Here is a 23,435-nt window from a genome sequence, read left to right on the forward strand (position 1 = left end):
TTAAGAAAACTAAAATAATGCATACACAAACAAAACATACAATTGCACATGATGTATGCCTGTCCTATGGCTGATGAGTATCATTTGTCAATTATGTAGCCAACCCGACATGTCCTGGTGGGTAACCATTGGATAGTCCCTCTGTGCGCGCATCCCCAAGCTTAAAAATAATATCCATGGAGTCAAATTTCAAGTTCAATAATATAATATTCCATAGAGTCAAACTCTAAGCTCAATATATATATACCCATGGAGGAATCCGGAGAGTTAAAGTGTCTGGTTAAAAATTCATACTCAAAACTTAATTCATTCTTTTCTAAATAAATCAAACTTAAAGCGTAATCATTTTCTTAATAACTCAAAATCAAATCATAAAATCCTTAAACCCAAATATTTTTAGATAATCACTTCAAATGAAACCCACAATTTTCATAAAAACTTCGACAGCATCTCCTCTAAAACTTTGACTTTTGTCACCCTTTACGGATCCCAACTACCAAATCAAACACCTCTCAATCATTCAAATTATTTCCAAATCAAATTAATTCCAATATTAAATCTTTTTCAAAAACAACCAACTCTAATAGGGAACCGTTTTCAAAATTGAATCACCCATCACATACCATATACACAATTCATCAATAATTCATTCAGTTCATTTCCTATCTTAAGGTTTTCTAGTCTAAGTTTTCACATTAAACACTAACTATGAGAAACCAAAACATACTTTAGCCGATTCCTCCCTAAGCTCAGAACACCTCAAAGACCTCTCCTTTCACAAGCCCCAAGCTTCCAAACGATAATTCCTCAAGTTTAATCACCCGGATTTCATTCTAAACCGCCCAATTGAACTCCAAATCAACCAGAACACAATCTATTTCACACAATATCATTATAATCATCATATGGTTCACTAATTCAATGACTCACAAGGGTTTAATAGTTTCTTACCTTACTCACAGATTAATTGGACAAAAAATTAGTGACTATCCGCTGCTAGAGTTCACCGAAACCATCAAAATTATTCAATTCGTCAATACCCAAACTCTAAAATCACGAAATTGAGAGAGAGAACTGGGTGAGAAATGCAAATTTCTTACTGCTTTTTTCAGATAGAATTGAAGAGAATTCCGAAACGAACATATGGCCGCTGACGGCTCGTTAATCGAAGCTCCAAATTAAAAGTTACATACGATTGAATTTCGGAGACGTTAGGATTCTTTTCTCTTTAGGTGAATCTCTCTCTTTTCGGCGTATTTCATAGAAGAGAAGGAAGAAAGCTCATTTTAGGTGGTTTTATAGGTTGGACCTTGGGTTTGGTTTGAATTCGGTTCAATTAATTTGGTTTGTTGACTTGGTTTTAGACTAAAATATTTAAAATTAGTGACAAAATTTGTATTTTTAATATTTCTACTCTTCTAAATTATGAAATTTAATTTTCTTAATTTCTTTGAATAATAATTAATTTATTAACTAATTATTTATTAATTTTGCCGTGTATACACGCATACTTTGTCCCCCAACTTTTGATTTTCCGGAATTCAGTTTACTACATCTAAAGATGGTGGATGATGGTGATGTTGATATAATAGTAGAACGGTAAAAAATCCCCATGGCGTTATGCCATGACATCGCAAGAAATAGCAAAAATGTCGAATACCTAAAAAATGTCTAAGAAATTAGACTATCATCCCCTCCATGGTAGATCAAGTCAACCAAATGTGTAATGTGTGAAATCGTCAGCTTACTCAAAACCTGGAATACAACAGAACATATAGAAGTATAAGCATTATATTATGAGAATTCTTGATAGTTCTAAACAAGCATGTGCCACCATGTAAACTCCAACTGCCTTAGATTTTACACTCTTAAAACGTTTTCGTATCGAAGGTAAAATTCTTGATTATCCTAAGGGCGATGAAATCAAGCAATCACATCTATGTACCAGTTGAAGGCTCTTTACAATCAGAACCTTCACTCACAAGCCCTTAAGTCAACTAGAAAGTTTAATAAGATTAAGAATAACCTATTTACCTTAATCACAAGTCATTAAATAAATTAATCTGAAAAAGATTATAGAATGGACAAAAGAATTTCTTCAACCACACAAGATTTAAGATGGGGAATAAAAAAGAAAGCAAAGGCAAGTTTTTCTCTATGAAACAACAATGCTTCTACAACAAAAATTTCACAAAAGAAAGTCCATCCATCACTAACTTGAATAGCTATTAGCTAAATAAAAATCCTGAATTAGAATGAATACATATTAAGCATGGATGTAATTTGAGTACAGAAGGTGAAAACAAACGAAGTTAAAATTCCAACATTCACTTTAAGGATGAACATGAACCCTAAACCCTAAACCCTAAACTTGTAAAACAGGTTTATGATTAGAGTCGGGTTGAAACATTCTAGCTCTAGATGAAGTAAACAACTGAATTCCGGAGAATTAAAAGCTGGGGCACCAAGTATGCCCTGAAGCGGAAGACAAGCATAGGATTAAAGCTACAATTAACAGTTGCGAATCCGCAAGAATATTAATAAGATTTGAATAACCAACCTCTATTGTGGAACTACGCAGGTGGAGCTTTTTTACTCTGTTGAGTGCATTTAGAAGCATATGTATATAATAGAGATGGTCTTCCCCCTGGCATTCTCTAGGACAGAGATTAAGATCTGCTACTTTCACATTGTGCAAATTGTTGACAGTAAACTGGCTTAGTCCAATAAATAAGAAGAAAGTAAGATATTCAAGTGCCGGAGCGTCTATTTCAACTTCAACTTCTCTAGGTGTAGATAACTTGCAACCATGAACTTCCAGCCTCTTCAAGGAATTAGGAAAATTTATCTTGGGCGTGTTTCTTACGTTAAAATGGAGATAAAGATCTTCAAGGAGCGGGCAGCCAGAGAAAATCTTGTCCATGGGAAACGATCCACCGATGGAGAGTCTCATGGTCCTGAGGGCTGGCAAATGAACAGACGAGATATTCTTGACGCATATTAAACCATCCAAAGTGAGTGAAATGAGAGAAGTGCAACTGAAGATGCCACGTAGGACGCTGGAAGAAGGAAACCACATGAAGTTGTATGGACCCACAACATACAAAGAAAGATCAAGGTGCTGGAGTTGAGGTCCAATGGCAGCAAGCAACCAGTAATTCAGAGAACGTTCATGGAACGAGCCTTCAACGGCGTAGCTGGATAAGAGACGGAACTTGCGGATGTCTCGATTCCTACGCTGCACAAGAACTCCGTTTACGAAAGCAGAAAAGTGCACGAAGGACCAGTGGTATTGCTCGCCCTCGCCCTCGTCCTGGTCCTGGTCCTGGTCGTCTTGGTCGAGTTGGAAGTTGAAGTCTTGGAGATGCTGCCAGAGGTAGCGCCACCTGCGAGAGAGGAGGCTGGTGGAAACGGCGGTTTTGGTGGGGAGGAAGGACAGAATGTGGCCGATGAGGGAGTCCGGTAGGGCACTAATCCTGTCCATTTTTCTTTTTTCAATCCTCTCCATCTTGAACCTCAAGGGATGCTGTTAGGTTTTGCTTAATGGCAGCTGTGAATGGCAATTGAATTTGGATTCGAAGAGTTTTTTTCTTCACATTCCTTATAGGTTTTGCTTTCGCCGTTCAGAAAATGAAAAAGTCGAGGAACCAACTATATTGAACCAATTCAAGTTAATTTTTGTATTTTTAATTTCGGTAAAAATTTAAGTGTATTTAACTTTAAGTGAAGTTGATAGTTAAAAATTGTTAAATAATTTAAATAATTTAACTAAATTTTCATCTAATTCGTTTATCAATTTTACGTTAAGTCTAAGTTTTCACTTTTAATTTTAAAATTTGAAAAATTAAGAGTAGTGTAAATTATTTTTTTTATAACAGACCTCTCATCTTAAAACTAGTTGGCTCTAGTTGACTATACCTCTAATTTTAGTATTCCTTAATAAAAAAAAAAAAAGAACAACAAAATGACAAAAGTTTAAAAAATATTTCTAAATTTTATTTCGTTTTAATTTTGTCCTAAAAATTTTCGATTTGTATCAATTATACTCTTAATGGCTAATTTTTCAAAAAATTTAAAACCGATTCAACAATAATTTTATAAGAACAATCCACAACACAAGCAAATCAAACATAATTTTCATGCATTATTGTTAGATTGGTCTTAAATTTTTTAAAAATTTAGCCGTCGATGGTATATTTGATGCAAATCGAAAACTTTTGGGACAAAACTGAAACAAAATAAAATTTAAGAGTATTTTTAAAATTTTTGCCAAATTTTAGGGACAAAAAATATACTTTACCCTTTTGTTTAATTACAATCTTTTTATTTTATTATTTTAATTTTAATTTATTTTATTTTTGAGTTGATATTAAATTATTACAAAATTATAACAAAAATAAAAATCAAAATAAAAAAACTAAAAAGATAAAAGAATATTTTTTTATGATTAATTTTAAAAACTAAAATATTTTTTAATATTAAATTTATTTAATTTTAACTAAAATTTTAATTTAATTATAAAAAAATAAAATAATTTTATAATTAATTTTAAAAAGATAAAAATATCCTTTTAAGATAAGAGTTATTAATTGTTTGGAAGATTCAAAATTTATATTTAAAAGATTATATTACTTTTTAAGAATAAAGTTATTTAATTTGAATTAAAAATTTAATTTAATTTTAAAAAGAGTACACCTCATTTTAGTTTAATTATAGAAAAAAAAAATATACTATTTTAACTTTTTAAGATTAGAATTATTTAATTATTTTATAAATTAAATATTTATATTTAGTTATTTAAATTTAAATTTTAAACGCACCAAATCCATATAAACAAACAGAAAACCAACTCCAACCCGATCTAAATCCTATCCAACCCGGACTTAAGCCTGTCCTTTTCTTGTAATTCGTGTATCTTTGTTGTGACTTGCCATCATCGGACCTTGCAAACACTGTGTTGCGATAAAGAGACTTTCAAGGACTAGAGAAACCACTGCCATCGTTTTGATCCTCATGGCTGCCACTGTTCATCCTTCGCTTCTGCTTCTCTTCAGTGGTGCCGTTTTGCTGCGCCATGGCTTCTGTTCTTTTCTGATTTCAAAACGCTCCGCATGAGTTTCGGGGTTGATGCCAAAAATCTGGGTTAATGCCGGAATCGCCTAGAACCGCTTTGCATGAATTCAGGGGTTGATGACTTGATGCCCAAGAATACCTCAGGCGGACGTCAGCGTCATTGTGCCTCCCAAGCATCACCATCTTATTTGGGTGTCTCGTTTTCTCCTTCTGTCACCTCAAAAAAACTCTCATCAATCCCGCTACGTTACCAACAGCATTTCTGCCAACTTCTGCCAACTCTTGTTTATGACTGTGTTTAATGGAAGTGTCTTTGTAGATGTGTCTAATAAAAATGTCTTTTTTATGACCGTGTCTAATGGAAGTGTCTTTATATATGTATTTTCTGGATGTGTCTCCTTATACATGTATTTTAAAATATAGAATAAATGACCATTTGTACCCATAAAAGATGAATACGCTGACATTTGTACCCATAGTAGCCTGAAACTAAACTTGTACCAACGATAGATGCCCTCCGTGTGACAAAAGTGCCCCGCCTTGGATCTGCACTTGGTTCGTGGTAATCCGATCCTACGTGGCCCTCCAACCCTCCAAAGCCATATCTACGTGGATTTAAACGTTGGTATATGAAAGGGGAGAAGGTTGCACGCATCAAATCGAAACCCTAGGTAGCTTCCTCCCCCAATTCAAACCATACCCCCCAAAAATTGATGCTTGTTGAATCTCATATAGTGTGAAGTGCACCCACGGTCAAGAAGAATTAGCTCGTAACCCTCGGAATGTCTTTGCGCAGATTTAACTCTGCTGCAAATGATGGAAGTCGCAGTAGTTCTTCAAGTTCGAAGAAGATGAAGGTGAAGAAGCTGGACGGCAGATGCTTCTGTGGCAGAGAGGTTACGTTGATGGACTCTGGCACAAGAAGGAACCCTAATAGATGGTTCATCAGATGTCCTCTATGGGCGGTAAGAGCCAGACGCTGTTGGAGTTAAGGTGAGAAATTTTTCTTTGAATGTAAGTTGACCAATGTGTGCGTTTTTTTTTTTTTTTTTGTCAGACAAGAGACAGTAAATACTTTGTTTGGGTTGATGAAATCGAAGAAGGATGGGAGGACATAGCAAGATGTTTAGCCAAAAGACATTTGGAGCATTCTCATGCAAGGCATGATGATAGATTCACTTTCACTGTCACTGAACCTGGGGAAAATCAGCAAGCACCCTCAATGTTGGCGAGAAAGATAGACAAATTTAGGGTTGAAATTATGGGTGAAATTAGGGGAATTAGAGTGCTGCTTTTATCCATTGCGTTTTGTTTGATGTGTGAGTTGTATTTGGTAATTAAAATGTAAGATTTGTATAGAGTTGGGATCTTTGTTAATCATGAGAGAATGAATGTATTTCCTGATATTGGCATGACATGATCTCTTCCTTAAATTGTTCTGTTTTTTTTTTTTTTAATTTCCGATACAATAACATAGACACTTTGAACCTGTTGCTGCCATCTAAGTTCATTTCGATAAAGTTTATCTCTAGACACTCACATATCGAAATGCACATGAATCTCTGTTTTCTACTTAAGGATCCATAATTAAGCTGAATCTGTGACATGGAAACCTGATGGTTGTGGTTTTCAATATATGAGTGTCTTATAAAATCAGAAGAAGGTTCTGTTAGAATAATGATAAAATTAACCATAAATTAGTTGAGAACACTTATACATAGATGCTGCAAGTTCCGAGCATTGTCACATAAGCCAAAGAAGGTAAGTTTTGACAACTCAAAGCATAACCTCAAGACCAGCATAACTAACTCAACAACTAGACAGACCATGAAAATGCATAACAAAATACAAAAGTGTTGTATGTTTTCTTTAGTATACTAAACCAACCAAAAAGCAACCATAAGTAATCTTTGAGCACTGTTGATTACATCAAAACAGGAAAACATAACATTCTTATAGGATGAAATTCCTCTCTTGTGGACGTCCACCCACACATCAAAACACAGTCTATGAAATTGGCGTTGAGTTACTGCTCCCGCTTGAGAGACCATTTTTTTCTCCGCCTGATGTACCTATCCTGCCTCGACCTCTGCCTTCACCTCTGCCTCTAACAGTTGTGCCTTGGCCTCTAGCACTTGCAGCCACACCAGGTGTCGGCATAAACTGCACAAACTGTGTGGTTGTGCCTGCACTAGCACCTTGCAGTGGATGAGGTGTTGTTTGAGAGTTGTGTGTGGAAGGGGTTGTAGATGGATGGTTGGCAGATGGTGTAGATGCTTGTGTGTATGTACAGTCGGAGGAGGTCATTTGACACTTCTCCTTTTAGGTTGTTTTTTGGCTGTTCCACTGTTTGTTGGAGGTTGTGGTTGTGTGATTGCTGGTGGTGGCATCGGTTGCGGTTGCTGGATTCCAAAGATCAACCAAATCAAATGTGTGAGTAACTAAACAAGTGAAATTAAGGAATTTAATAATGCAATGAACTAACTTGTGCAGGTTGGGGTGTTGTGGAACCGTTTCCCACTTCAGTTGCTACTGCTTCAGCTTCTGCAGCTTCTAATGTCTCCTCCCAGTACATTTCAGCTAGCATATCCTCATCCTAATCACTTGCAGGGACTTGCGGTCCAGCACTCCCTTCACCCATTGCTTCTTTTCTCTTCTTATAGCTTCTCTTATTTTGACCAGTCTACGGAAAAAAGTACTCATTAAAATGTTCAACATGAATTTATAGAGTTGGAATAATTTCAACTAGAATTGACTGAACACACTTGGAGGCAGTATTTGCATACAATAGTTTCAATCCTCCTTTTTGTTCTATGAGGGTCACTCTTCTCCTTAGAGGCATCGTTTCTCTTGTCTCTCTTGGTTGAAGGTCTTCCAATTGGTTTTTTGTATTGTGATGGCAGAATGGGTAGGGTGTCAAGGTTCTCCCAAAACTTTTGGCTTGGAACTGGATGCATTGAAGTCTGATATGCTGCATTGTAAGCACCCATGGTGAGCCAGTTATGTGCATACTCTTCGGGTCTTCTGTTTTGGTATGCTAAAGCAGCACAAACATGTCTACAAAGTAGCCCAGTCAGTTGCCAGAGTCTACAACTGCATGTACCTTTGCCCAAATCCACACTAACCTTCATGGGTGACATTAAACTTCATACACATTTCCCGCATCATTTCCGGTAGAAAAAGGCCTCCATTTTTTTCTCTCTCTCTTCTCCCTTTCTAATATGCTCTATTGGGTTGGGGCTAACCTTCCGCTGTACCCAACCAAAGCTTTTTTATTCCTTGCCATGATCCGCATTATGTAGCACCTCACTTCCTCTAACATGGTAATAATCGGTTTCTCCCTCATCTTCTTCACCTTGGCATGAAACACCTCGCAATTATTATTTGTGTAGTTGTCCATCTTAGGGTATTCACTAAAATGTGCTCTGCTTCATTATTTTGGACTAATCTTGTCCAAGTATTTCCAAGCCCCAACATTGATCTTTTATAGCCTATCCATTGCAGCATTGAAATCTTGTGTTGTAGTGGCCTTAGCACATGACCACATACACTTTTTCAACTGCAAGTCACTTCATTTCTTGCGAAAATTTTGCCATATATGCATGGTACAGAATCTGTGGTTGGTGTTTGGGTACATTTCTTGCACGTCAGGTATTAACCCTATAGGTATACATTAAAATAAACAGCTTTCAATATATGACAATCTAATGGACAAGATTCTTCAATGTATGACATTCAAAAGATATGGTAACAACGACTAGCTATAATCATACTTCAATAATCATATCTTCAGTTATCATAGCATAATTATCATACTTCAATAATCATTCTTCAGGCATAATAGCATAAATATCATACTTCAATAATCATTTTTCAATTATCATACTTCAAATTAAGTCAACTATCTTTTTCATCAAGCATCTAAACCTAGTTCAATAATCATACTTCAATTATCATACTTCACTTACATATGCGTCAATAATAAGAAGAACTGTAATCAACTATCCAATAACAGACTTAAAAAACAAGTACCTTCTACATATCGGACATGAAGTTAAACCTGTTTGCCTGAAAATCTCCCACATCCTCCTGAAAGATCTCTAAAAACCACTTCCAACTTTTCTTGTTTTCTGATTCTACAATTACATATGCAACATGGTAGATATGATTATTTGTATCCTGTCCTATTGCTGTTAACAGCTGACCCCTATAATACCCTCTAAGAAAGGTGCCATCCAACCCTATAAATGATCTGCAACCACCCACAAATCCCTTCTTGCATGCATCAAAACATACATAGATCCTCAAAAAAAGAGGATTTGAATTAGGCATAGGATTAGTCTTCAGTATCTCATTAGCATAATCACGAAGTATTGCATATTATGCAATCTCGGACCCCTCAATCCTCTCCTTTGCCTTCTTCATAGATCTATAAATTTTTCTCTCGTTGATTAGTACATCATACTCAGATCTGAAGAACTGGTCAATCTCTCTCACTGTCAAGTTTGGCTGAACTCTTATCCTCTCCTGCTCATCTATCACCCATTTTCCATCTGCTGACTTGCAATGATTGTCTTTACTGCAAGTGTGTTCCTTCACAAAAGTCTTTACCTGATAACTTGCTAAAAATGTCCTCTTGGTACAGTATATTTGCCAAGGACAGTCCTCATCATAGCATATAGCCTTGGATCTTGTGGAGTCATAGCGTGTAAAGAATATGCTTCTTCCAATGTTGATATTAAACTTTCGGACTGCTTTCCTAAACTGGTTGAGAGTTTCAAACTCCATACCCAACTCCAACCGCACCTGGCTAACAGGGGCATCGGCATTATTCTGAGAAAAAATTGGACTCTCGTCAGAATCTTCATCACTGGCTATGCTATGCAAGTCATCTGACTCATAGTAATGATACCTAGTATTGTCATCAGAAAATCCTCCTCATCAACCGAGACATAAAAGGTTGGAGGCTTGTCCGGATCAGGGTTCGGAATGAAGGATTGTCCTGCAGGGAGAGGCCTTCTTGTTGATCTTCTCTTATTCCTCTTTGGCCGTCCCTCAATCTCATTTGAAGGATTGGTTTCATTATTTTGGGGAGTCATGTTGGAGTCACAGGGTGGGACTAACTCAGGGATTGATTGTAAAAGTTGATTTCTATAAGGCTGTGGGATGTATTGGATGAGTTGTTCAGGTGCAAGAGATTCAGAGACATTGGCTTCAGAGGGAGGGACTTGGTCTGAATCATCAGTGTGGGATGGTTGCTGGTCATGCTCAATAGGTGGCTGGGAAGCTTCAGAGACATTGGCTTCAGAGGGAGGGACTGGGTCTGTTCCATGAGTATGGGATGGTTGCTGGTCATGCTCAACAGGTGGCTGGGAAGGTTGGGACTGAGTTGATGGTGGTTCATTGAAAGAGCAAAACCGTCGGCTTAGAATTTCTTCTCGGTAAAAGAGGAAATAACTTCGTTGCAAGTATAGTTCCAAACCGACAAGTAATGCTCAAATCAAATTTTAATGTTTTGGTTGTCATAAGTACAAACCCCAATAAGAATTAACCGAAGTATTCAAACATCGGGTCGTCTCATAAGAAATTGCAATGAAGTGATCAATTATTGGTTATGAAGGAACAAGGGGGTTTGATTTGATATTTGACAAGAAAATATAAATGAAAAGAAAGTAAATGACAATTACCTAATAAAAGAAAGGGAAAGAACTCTTGGCTAGGCATAGGAATTGAGATCACCATCCTTGTCTACAAACCATGTGTTGAAAATTATGAGGGACCAACCCATTTAATCTACTTCTATGCTTGAAGTACGTACAATGTCTACTTCAAGATTAAAGTACGTCAAATAGGCTTGATCAACATCAATCCATAAATCCTAACCTAGCTACTAATTGACTTAGTAGTAGACTAGTGTCAATGGTTATCAAATTGACCACTAAGAGTTCTCAAATCACCAATTCCATGAGATCCAATGACTCAAGGACACTCAATTCCCTTAGCCTAGGCCAAGAGTAAAGAAAACTACTCTAAAACTAGTGAAAACATTTTATCAAACACCTAGTGTGCAATAAAAGTAAACATCACAAAATGCAAGAATTAATAAAAGCTATAACTAACAAAAGCAAGAAATCAACAATAGCAAGTGAGGTAAACATCAAGAAACATAGAAATATAAAATTGTATTAAAAGGAAATTGAAATCAACAAGAGTGCATCAACATAAAAATAACATGAAAAGGAAATTAACAACAAGAACTAGAAGAGCAAAGGTGTAATAACAAGGAATTAAAAGGGAAAACTAAATCAAAACAAGAATTGAAAGTTGGATCTAAGAAATTTTAACCTAAACTACCCTAAATTCTAGAGAGAAGGGAGAGCTTCTCTCGCTAGAATTCTAACATATAACATCATGAAAACTACGCTATGGCTTCCCCCCTCATTCCCTTGCAATCCTTGGGTTCAAAAGTATCAGAAATGAGTTGGATTTCGGCCTCCTTGAGCTCAGAAATTGCCCCCAGCATTTTGCCTTTAGTGAAGTCACGTGCAGCTTGTCACGCGTACGCATGGGTCACGCGTACGCGTCGCGTTGCAAAATTCCTCTTCACGCGTGCACGTGGGTAACGCGTGCGTGTCGCTGGCGAATCTCCTTCTCACGCGTATGCGTGGGTGACGCGTGCGCGTGGGAGTTCAGCGAATCCTCATTTCTTCATGAATTCTCCATTTTTGCATGCTTTTTCTTCATTCTTTCAACCCAATTTTTGCTTTCTAATCCTGAAGTCACTTAACAAATATATCAAGGCATCGAATGGAATTAAAGTGAATTAAATTTATCAATTTTTGGGCCTAAAAATCATGTTTTTACTCTTGAGCACAAATTAGGAGAAATTCACAAAACCATGCTATTTCATTAAATAAATGTGAGAAAAGTTGATAAAATCCCTAAACTTAACACAAGATAAATCACAAAATTGGGGTTTATCAAACCTCCCCACACTTAAACTAAGCATGTCCTCATGCTAAACCAAGAAAGACAAGAAAAGGGGTATGAACATTTATTCAATGCGAATAAACTATATGCACCTATCTATATGCATGCATCTAGATGCAAAATGATGCTACTTACTTGGTTAAAAATAAATCAGTTCTCCAAGAACGTATATGAACAAGTAAGGCTAAGATCATATCACGATTCATGAATCCCACCAATTCAAATATCAAAATGAAGTTCAAATAGACTTGCAAGAAGAGAGCTCATGAAAGCCGGGAACAAGGAATTGAGCATCGAACTCTCAACGAAAGTGTATCCGCTCTAGTCGCTCAAGTGTATAGGGTTAATTCACTCAATTCTCCTCTAATCATGCTTTTCATGATTTGTTTTTCATCTAACAATCAACAATTATTCAATGCATGCATACATTTATCATGAGGACTTATTCATAGGTTGTAATGGGACTAGGGTAAAGGTAAGTGTTCCGAGGGTTACCTGAAACTGTAGGTCGATCTCGATCGAGATCTGCGGTGGTGGCTGGAGCTGACATGTCTGACTTATTGGACTTGGTGGTGCTGCTGATCCTTCATCACCGGAGGGTGGTGGTACCTGCAAGAGACTCCGATGCTTAAGTTAGCATGGGCTTTAAGCAGATATTTCTTATAGAATCAGAGTATGAGTTATATCCGATGCTTAAGTGTATTTCATATACTCGAGAATTTTGCCTTTGGGTTGATCTCCGGTTAAGGCTTCTTGGATGCGAAGCGTTTCTCTTCTTTTTAATTGTAGCGCGCGTTATGCTTTTCTTGGAAACGTGCGAGGGTTTAAAATCTCATAAATATTCCTTCGCCGTTTCCTTTTTTCCTCTTTGCTACTTCATTTTTGAAAATTTTCAAAGTGTCACGTTACAGTTTCTTTCTCTAACTCCTCTTCGTCTTCTTTGCTCATCGTTTGCAAGGCGTTTTGCTCCTTTACGCCCTCTATTTTCGCATTTCCGTGCTTCCCCCTTTCCTCGCTTCGAAAGTGGTTGTTGGTGTGGGTTCGTTGCTATTTCTTCCTGATCCTCCCCTTGCACATAAGTATTCTTGGGAAAGTCTAGATGAGGTCGAGTAGGCCTTTGTGCATGTGTTGGAGGAAAATTAGGGAGAGCCTCCCCATCTCGACACGAAGAAGTTTCTAGGAGATCCTTCCCTTTTTCATGCTGAATTGGGTAGTGGCCAACTTCTTTTATGTTTTTACTTTGTGGTTGAATTTTTACCTCCATCTATTTGTGACTTGTTTTCTTGGTTCCTTCTTTGCAGAGATGGTGAAATCTACGGACTCCATGAAATATTTTCGTAGGGCTAAGAAAGCAATAGCTGCCCAAAACATCTCGGCCAAGACTGCAGAGGGAGAGTCTTCTCAGGTTCCTCCAAAGAAACCAACATCGGGTGCTTCTGGGCCGAGGAAGGTTATTCCGACCCCTCAGGTCCGGATTGTCCCCTCTGACCCAGTTCGACCATCTTCTGGTGTTGCCTCTTCTCCTACTGCTGGTCCTCCTCCTAAAAAACAAAAAACTGTTGATCCTTATGACTTGGATGCCCCTGACTTTGATGCCGTGGGGTTTATTGATAATCAAATTGCTCCTTATGGTCGACTTCCAATGGACGATGTGTCCATCCTTCATCATTTAAATTTTATTACCAGTAACAGTATTCGGATGGCCCATATGGGAGCAGCTCTATTCCGTACTATTCAGGGTTCCCCAGTCCATGCGACTAAGGCTTTTCTGGAGGATGCTAAATCGGATTTTGATAGAATCAAGGGGGTGAAGGATGAGCTTGATGCCAGGGTAATTAAGCTGGAGTTGGATTTGGAGAAGGAGAAGTCCCGTGCTACCAGGGCTGAGGCGGCTGCAAACTTGGCAGAGGAGATGGCAAAGAAACATAAGGAAAGTTATACACGCACTTATGCCGAGGTGTTAGAGCTGAGAGAGAGGCTTGATTCTGCCCGTGCGGATTACGCCGATCTCCAGGGTCATCTTGTAGATACTGTGACGGGTGCTTATGAAAACTTAAAGGCACAGGTGCGAGTTCTCGCTCCTGAACTCGACCTCACTCTCTTTAGCCTGGACAATGTGGTGGAGGATGGCAAGATAGTGCCTGCTCCGGATGATGAAGATGACGGGCCTCCTCCTGCACCGCTAGCCAAAGCTTCTGCAGCCACGACTTCTTCAAATCCTTCTGCTGAGGTCGACCATTTCGAACCTGATCCTGACTGTCAAATTCTTAATCGGGAGGATGGGACTGTGGATGCCACCCCTATGAAGATCGTTCCTCCTCCTTCAGCCACCGATGCTACTACTGGGGAAACTTTGAACCCCTTATGATTTCTTTGTTTTATCTGTACAGCCCGATTTGTGGACTTTTGAACTCTATCGTTTGATTCTCGTGACTTTTAGTTGCTTCTATGCAACTTCATAAGTAGAAAAACAAAATACGTTGAACTCTTGAGTCCTTCTTTCAGGTCACCTTCTGAGTTTTTAATGGTAGCTGTGTTTCTTTTGATACGTTTGATCGTTCTTTTGCAACCTTTGCAAATTTTTATAGAGAGCTGGTATTTCTGCTTGTCCGACCTCTTTTGATCATTTCTGGTTTTGTCCACTCTCTGCTTTGGTCGAGGTGATCTTTTGGGCTAATTTGTCCGACAACTTTTTTAGTGTTCTCGTAGAACCTTTTTAGTTAGTCTAAACAATTTTGATAGCCTTGTCGTAGAGTTATGGCTTTTTGGGCAAAGTTGTGTCCCTTTTAGCGCACGATTTTCATTGGTTCGACTTCTTTTGTCAATCCTTCCTAAGTTATTTTTAGTAATCCATTTTTAGTCAGACCCCGTCAGGCCACTTTTCATGGATTACTTTTTATAACTTTTTTGCATTGATCGGTTTGGTCCGACTTCTTCTTTGTCGGTCCTTCTGAAGTTATTTTTAGTAGTCCATTTTTTGTCAAACCTCGTCAAACGTCAGGCCACTTTTTATGGATTATTTTTTATAACATTTTGCGTTGGTCATTTTGTCCGACCTCTTTGTCGGTCCTTCTTAAGTTATTTTTAGCAGTTCATTTTTAGTCAGACCTCGTCAGGCCGCTTTTTATGGATTAATTTTTATAACTTCTTGCATTAATCTGTTTTTATTGCTTTCACCTTGCCGACTTCTTTGTGATCGGGTGATGAATTTGGTTTTCATTCTGCCGACTTTATTGTGATCGGGCAATGAATTTGGTATTCATCTTGCCGACCTTGTCGTGATCGAGCGATGAATTTGGTATTCATTTTTCCGACCTTGTCGTAATCGGGCGATGAATTCTTGCACTCAGATTAATGCGTCTTGGTAGGAAACTTTTTTTAGGAAATCTGAAAAACTTTATTCAAGTAGGAAATATAAAATAGGCAAGAATATATACATATAAGTGCTTACCCTTCTAAGTCGGGCAATTTTGTAGATCTTGGCCTGGTGTCTCATTAAAAAACCTTTTCAGGAAAAAGAGTACACCTTGACCTAAGATCTTTATCACTTTCTAACTATAGTACCTTCTTAGGTTACAGGCATGCCTTGGTAGCTCTTGCTGCTCGAGTTCGAACACCTTGTAGTAGCCTTTTCCCAGTACCTCTATAACTCAGTAAGGCCCTTTCCAGTTGGCTGCTAGCTTCCCTTCTCCTGATTGTCCTGCTCCGATGTCACTTCGGATTAGGATGAGATCGTTGATGGCGAAACTTTACTGGACTACCTTCCGGTTGTACCTTGAAGCCATTCGACATTTTAATGCTTCCTCTCTAATCCGAGCTCTTTCTTGGACCTCGGATAGTAGGTCGAGTTCTTCCCTTTGATTTTGGGAGTTGATGTCTTCATTGTAGAGGATCATTCTGGGGGATCCTTCCTATATCACCACTGGGATCATTGCCTCCATTCCATAAGCAAGTCGGAAGGGTGATTCTCCTGTGGTGGAGTGCGGAGTTGTCCGATATGCCTATAGGACTTGTGGGAGCTCTTCGGCCCAAGCTCCCTTTGCACCCTGTAGTCTCCGTTTTAACCCGACTAGTATGACTTTGTTGCCAACTTTTGCCTGCCCGTTAGCTTGTGGGTGTTCTACGGATGTGAATTGGTGCTTTATTTTCAAGTCAGCTACCAAGTTCCTGAAACCTGTATCAGTAAATTGAGTGTCATTATCTGTGGTGATGGAGTAAGGGACCCTAAACCTTGTAATAATGTTCCTGTATAGAAATTTCCGACTTCTTTGAGCGGTGGCATTGGCTAGGGGCTCTGCCTCAATCCATTTTGTGAAATAGTCCACTCCTACAATGAGGAACTTGACTTGTCCCGATCCTTGGGGAAAGGGTCCGAGGAGGTCTAGCCCCCATTTTGCGAATGGCCAGGGTGACGTTACACTGATGAGCTCTTCTGGTGGGGCGATGTGGAAGTTAGTATGATTTTGATATGGTGGGCATGTCTTGACGAACTCTATTGCTTCTTTGTGTATAGTTGGCCAGAAGAATCCAGCTCAGAGTACCTTTTTGGAAAGAGCTCGTGCCCCAAGTGGTTGCTACACATGCCACTGTGTACTTCTTCCAGGACTTCCCTTGTATTGGAAGTTGGTACGCATTTTAGGAGGGATGTTGAGATCCCTCTCCTATATAAGTTGTCGCCCACCATAGTGTAGTACTGTGCTTCTCGTATCAACTTCTTTGCCTCCTTCTTATCTGTGGGGAGTGTTTCTGTCTTGAGGTAGTTGATAATAGGGGTCATCCACCCTTGATCCTGACCAGATATAGTTAGAACCTTTTCTTCCTCTGTGATTGATGGGCTTTGCAATGTTTCTTGGATGAGGCTTCTATTATTGCCTCCTGGTTTGGTGCTGGCTAGTTTTGAGAGTACATCAGCTCGAGCATTCTGTTCCCGAGGTATATGTTGGACCTTATATTCCCTGAGTTGTCTGAGCTGCTCTTTGGTCTTGTCCAGATACTTTTTCATGGTGGGATCCTTAGCTTGGTAATTTCCTTCTATTTGTGAGGTAACTATTTGTAAATCGCTGAAGATGGTGAGCTTTTGAACTCCTACCTACTTAGCCAGCCTCAAACCAGCCAGTAATGCCTCGTATTCGGCTTGATTATTTGAAGCAGGGAATTTGAATTTTAGTGAGAGTTCGATTTGGGTTCCCTGATCACTTTCTATTATCACGCCTGCGCCACTCCCTATTTTGTTTGAAGAACCGTCCACGTAGAGATTCCATTTTGTGGGAGTTCCCGGGGTATCCGTGTACTCGATAATGAAGTCGGCCAGATACTGTGATTTAATGGCTGTCCGAGCTTCATATTGTAGATCGAATTCGGACAACTCGACTGCCACTGCAGGATTCTTCTAGCTAAGTTTGTTTTCTGCAAGATGCCTTTTATGGGCTGGCTGGTCCAAACCTTGATAGTGTGTGCTTGAAAGTATGGGCAAAGTCGTCGAGAAGTGAGTATGAGAGCGTATGCGAACTTTTCTATCTTTTGATAGTTTAGCTCGGGCCCTTGTAGAGCTTTGCTGATGAAGTAGATGGGTTGTTGCCCGCTTTCGTCCTCTCTTACTAGTGCTGAGGCTATTGTCCAATTTTCCACTGCGAGGTATAATATGAGTGCTTGGGGAGAGAATTGGGGTTGAGGTTGAGCAAGCTTTTGTTTATGTACTAGAAGAGAATTGGGGGGAGCCTCCTCATCTTGATACAAATAGGTTTTTGGGGAATCCCTCCCTTCTTCGAACTGAATTGGGTAGCTGCCGATTTCTTTGCTAGCTTTATCTTTGTTTATTTTGTTTGTTTTGTCGATCCATCTCTTTCTAACTTGCAACTTCGGTTTTGCTGCTTTATTTTTTTAGAGATGGTGAAGACCACTGATTCCATGAAGGCTTTTAAGAGAGCTAGGAAGGCAACTGGTGCCCAGAATATTTCGGCCAAAGGTCCTGGGGAGGGATCTTCCAATGTTACGCTGAGGACGTCGACCTCGGACACTTCTGGGCCGAGGAAGATCATCCTAACTCCCCAGGTTCGCTTGGCTTCTTCTGATCCTCCCCAGCCGACCCCTGGTGCTGCCTCTCCTTCTGCTGCCGGTCCTCTCCCCAAGAAGCAGAGGACTACTGAGCCCTTCAATTTGGATTCCCCTGACTTTGATGCTGTAGGGTTTATGGATAACCAGATCGCTCCTTATGGCCGACTTTCTATGGACGACATGTCCATTCTTCACCACCTGGATTTCATCACCCGGAGTAGTGTTAAGATGGCACACATAGGTGCAGTCTTATTTCGAACTGCTCAGGATATCCTAGTTCATGCAACGAAGGCCTTTATGGAGGAGGCCAAGTCAGAATTTGATAGGGTTAAGGGGTTGAAGGATGAGCTGGATGCCAAAGTAGCCAAGTTGGAGCTGGATCTAGAAAAGGAGAAAGCCTGAGCTACTACCGCTGTGGCTTCTGCCAATCTGTCCGAGGAGACGGCGCTGCAGCATAAGGAGAGCTATGTCCGTACTTATGGCGAGTTGTTGGAGGCAAGGGAGAGTCTGGAGAATGCTCATGCTAATTATACTGAGCTTCAGAGTCATCTGGTGGGTAGCGTGACTGACGCATATGAGAACTTAAAGGCTCAGGTCCGAGTTCTTGCTCCCGAGCTCGACTTGAGTCATTTTAGTTTGGACAATATTGTTGAAGATGGTAAAATTGTTCCTACCTCAGATGATGACGATGATGTAGATCCTCCTCCTAAGCCATCAGCCAAAGCTTCTGCTGCTCCGACTTTTCCAACTCCTACCGCTGAGGTCGGCCATCCCGAGTCGGACCCTGATGTTCAGATCCTGAACCGGCCAGATGGAACCGTTGATGCTGCCCGCTTGCGACCCGTCCTCCTTCACCTCGGGATGCCGCCACTGGGGAGTCTTTAAATCCTTTATAATTTGTTTGAGTATCTGTATGGCCCGACTTGTGGGTCTTTGAACTCTATTTTTGTAATTTTGGATGATTTGACTTTTGTTGATGTTAGGTTGCTTTACTTAGTAACCTTTGCCTTTAGAAAACAAATACTTTCGAGCTCTTGAGGTCAATTTTGAGGTTGCCTTCTTGAACTTTTATTATAGTATCTTTTTTGCTATACTGGTTTGCACTTTTGCCACTTCCAAGAATTTTTAGATTGTGGGAGTCTTGCTGTCTGACCTCTTTTGATTGCCTTTGTTTATTTCCTGCTTTAGTCAAAGTGACCTTTGAGGCTAGCTTTGTTCGGCTATTCTTTTTAGTATTCTCATAGAACACTTGTAAATTGATTTTGGTGAGGTCGTGGCTTTTTGGGTCGAGCTGCGTCCCTTCTAGCGCACGTCTTCTTGTTGGTTGGTTTCTCTCAACAAACCAGGGAGAGTTATTTCTAGTAATCCCTTTTTTTTTAATTGGACCTCGCTGATTCTCTTTTTATAGGTTTACTTTTTATAACTTTGTTGCTTTAATCGGCTTGGGATGACTTCTTCATGTCGATCCCTTCTAAGTTATTTTTAATAATCCATTTTTGATAAGGGCTGGCCAGGCCTCTTTCTATGGATTACCTTTTATAACTTTGTCGCTTTGACCAGTCTGGTCTAACTTTTTCATGTCGGTCTGTTCTGAGTTATTTCTAGCAATCCATTTTTTCTCAGACCTCGTCGGGCCTTTTTCTATGGATTACTTTTTATAACTTTGTCATTTTGGGGGGATTAGTTCGGCTTCTTCATGCCGGTCCTTCCCAAGTTATTTTTAGTGATCCATTTTTTCTTAAACCTCGTCGGGCCTTTTTCTATGGATTACTTTTTATAACTTTGTCATTTTGGGGGGATTGGTCTGGCTTCTTCATGCCAGTCCTTCCCGAGTTATTTTTAGCAATCCATTTTTTCTCAGACCTCGTCAGGCCTCTTTTTATGGATTACTTTTTATAACTTTTTTGCATTGATCTGTTTTTATCGCTTTTCATCTTGCTGACTTTGTAGAAATTGGGTAGTGAGTTTGATCCTCATTTGGCCGATCTTTGAGGAATTTTATTTTTATCTTTTATCGACCTTATCGTGATCGGGCAGTGAATTTGGTTTTCACTTTGCCGATCTGTAGCTTTATAATCGGGCGATGAATTTTTGCATAGTCAGATTAATGCGTCTTGGTAGAGAGACTTTGTAGAGAATCTAGAAAGTTTTATTCAAATAGAAAATAGAGATAGCAGCAAAAGAAAAAATATACACATGTGGGCGCTTACCCTTCTTTAGTTAGGTAATTTTGTAGATCTTGACTAGGTGCCTCGTTAAAAAACCTGTTCCGAGAAAAAGAGTGCATCTTTGATCTAAGATCTTTTATTATCTCCTAACTATAATACCTTCTTAGGTTGTAGGCGTTCCATGACCTTGGTAGCTCTCGCCCCTCGAGTTCGGACACCCTGTAGTAGCCTTTTCCCAGTACCTCTGTGACTCGGTAGGGTCCTTTCCAGTTAGCCGCCAGCTTCCCCTCTCCAGGTCAACTTGTTCCGATATTATTTCGGATTAGGATGAGGTCATTGTTGGCAAAGCTTCGCTGTACTACTTTTCGATTGTATCTTGAGGCCATTCGACGCTTTAACGCCTCTTCCCTGATCTGAGCTTTCTCTCGGACTTCTGGAAGTAGGTCGAGCTCTTCCCTTTGAAGTTGGGAGTTGGTCTCTTCACTGTAGAGGATCGTTCTGGGGGATCCTTCTTTGACTTCCACCGGGATCATTGCCTCCATTCCATAAGCCAGTCGGAAAGGTGATTCCCTTGTGGTGGAGTGTGGAGTTGTCCGATATGCCCATAGGACTTGTGGGAGCTCTTCAGCCCAGGCTCCCTTCACATTCTGTAATCTCGGTTTTAACCCGGCTAGTATGACTTTATTGGCGGCTTCTGCTTGTTCATTAGCCTGGGGGTGTTCTACAGATGTGAATTAGTGCTTTATTTTCAAGTCGGCTACCAACTTTCTAAAACCTGCATCTGTGAATTGAGTGCCATTGTCTGTGGTGATGAAGTGAGGAACCTCAAACCTTGTGACAATGTTTCTATATAGGAATTTCCGACTTCTTTGAGCAGTGGCATTAGCTAGGGGCTCTGCCTCAATCCACTTTGTGAAATAATCTACCCCTACGATGAGGAATTTGACCTGTCCCGATCCTTGGGGGAAGGGCCCGAGGAGGTCGAGTCCCCACTTTGCAAATGGCCAAGGTGATATTACGCTGATGAGTTCCTCCGGTGGGGCGATGTGGAAGTTAGCATGTTTCTGACGTGGTGGACATGTCTTAACGAAATCAGTGGCTTCTTTTTGTAAAGTCGGCCAAAAGAATCCGGCTCAGAGTACTTTTTTAGCGAGAGCTCGTGCTCCGAGATGGTTGCCACATATTCCACTGTGTACTCTTCCAAAACCTCTTTCGTGTTAGAGGTCGACACACATTTTAGTAGAGATGTCGAAATCCCTCTTTTGTATAGGATATTGTTTATGATGGTATAGTATTGCACCTCTCGCCTTAACCTCTTTGCCTCCTTCTTATCTGTAGGGAGTATTTCTGATTTAAGGTAGTTGACTATGGGAGTCATCCATCCTTGATCCTGACCTGATATTGCTAGAACCTCTTCTTCCTCTGAAATTGATGGGCTCAGTAGTATTTCCTGAATGAGGCTTCTATTATTGCCCCCTGGTTTGGTGCTGGCTAATTTTGAAAGTGCATCAGCTCAAGCATTCTGTTTTCGAGGTATGTGGCGGACCTCGTATTCCCCGAGTTGCCCGAGATGTTCCTTAGTTTTGTCCAAGTATTTTTTCATGGTAGGGTCCTTAGCTTGGTAGCTTCCTGCTATTTGTGAGGGGACTACTTGTGAATCGCTGAAGATGATAAGCTTTTGAACTCCAACCTTTTTGACCAGCCTTAAACCAGCTAGTAATGCCTCGTACTCGGCCTGATTGTTTGAAGCAGGGAACTCGAATTTTAGGGAGAGTTTGATTTGGATTCTCTGGTCGCTTTCTATTATCACACCTACCCAACTCCCGGTTTTGTTTGAAGAGCCGTCTACATAGAGATTCTATTTTGTAGGAGTTCCCGGGGTGTCAGTGTATTCAACAATGAAATCGGCCAAATATTGAGACTTGATGGTCGTCCGAGCTTCATACTGAAGATCGAACTCAAATAGCTCGACTACCCAGGCCACTGTAGAATTCTTCCATCTAAGTTTGTTTTCTGTAGAATGCCTTTTATGGGCTGGTTAGTCCGAACCTTGATGGTGTGAGCTTGAAAATATGGGTGAAGTCGTCGAGAAGTTAGTAGGAGAGCGTAGGCAAACTTTTCTATCTTTTGATAATTCAGTTCGGCCCTTTGTAGGGCTTTGCTGATGAAGTAGATGGGTTGTTGCCCATTTTCATCTTCTCTGACCAGTGCTGAGGCTATTACCCGACTTTCCACTGCGAGGTATAATATGAGTGCTTCTCCTTCCCGTGGTCGAGTAAGAATGGGTGGTTGTCCCAGGAATTTTTTGAAATCCTGGAAGGATTGCTCGCACTCTGTGGTCCATTCAAACTTCTTTCCCTTCCTTAATGTGGCGTAAAAGGGAAGAGATCTTATGGCCGATCCGGCTAGAAATATGGACAAGGCTGCCAGTCTTCCATTGAGTTGTTGCACTTCTTTAACACAGGTCGGACTTTTCATGTTGAGTATAGCTCGGCATCTATCCGGGTTCGCCTCAATTCCTCGCTATGTTAACATGAAACCCAGGAATTTGCCAGCTTCTACTGCAAAGGTACACTTTGCGGGATTAAGTCGCATGCCATGCTTTCTGATGGTGTCGAACACTTTGGTGAGGTCGGAAAGTAATGATTCCTCCCTTTGTGTTTTTACCAACATGCCGTCCACGTATACCTCCATGAGTTTCCCGATATGGTCTGCGAAGACCTTATTCATTAATCTTTGGTAGGTAGCTCTTGTGTTTTTTAGTCTGAATGGCATGACAACATAACAGTAATTTGCTTTTGGGGTTAGGAATGAGGTCTTTTCTTGATCAGGTGGGTACATTGGAATTTGATTATATCCTGAATACGCATCTGTTCCGAGGGTTACCTGAAACTGTAAGTCGATCTCGGACGAGATCTTCTGTGCTGATCGGCGCTGACGTGTCCGACTTGTAAGTTGTAGCCGGAGCTATCACTTCCGATGTGTTGGACTGGTGGTGATGCTGATCCTTGGCCACCAGAGGGTGGTGGTACCTGCAAGGGACTCCGATGCTTAAGTTAGCAAGGGTATTAGGCAGGTTTTTAGTAGAATCAGAGTATGAGTTATACCTGGGTGCTCCAGTGTATTTATAATAGTAAGGAGTGACCTTCT

General features: G+C 40.1%; 1 protein-coding gene across 1 annotated transcript; it reads right to left on the bottom strand.

The window, feature by feature from the left end:
* Window positions 1-1,671: 1,671 nt before the first annotated feature.
* On the bottom strand, window positions 1,672-3,508 carry LOC107645923 (FBD-associated F-box protein At4g10400-like). The gene is made up of 3 exons (XM_088502500.1): window positions 2,561-3,508; window positions 2,365-2,475; window positions 1,672-1,755 (listed from the first exon to the last, which is right to left on the bottom strand). The coding sequence occupies exons 1-3, from the start codon at window positions 3,506-3,508 to the stop codon at window positions 1,672-1,674; spliced, it is 1,143 nt and encodes a 380-aa protein (XP_088358626.1).
* Window positions 3,509-23,435: the final 19,927 nt, after the last annotated feature.

Source organism: Arachis ipaensis, chromosome B1 (genome assembly GCF_059453495.1).
Source record: "Arachis ipaensis isolate K30076 ecotype BB chromosome B1, ASM5945349v1, whole genome shotgun sequence".
NCBI lineage: Eukaryota > Viridiplantae > Streptophyta > Magnoliopsida > Fabales > Fabaceae > Arachis > Arachis ipaensis.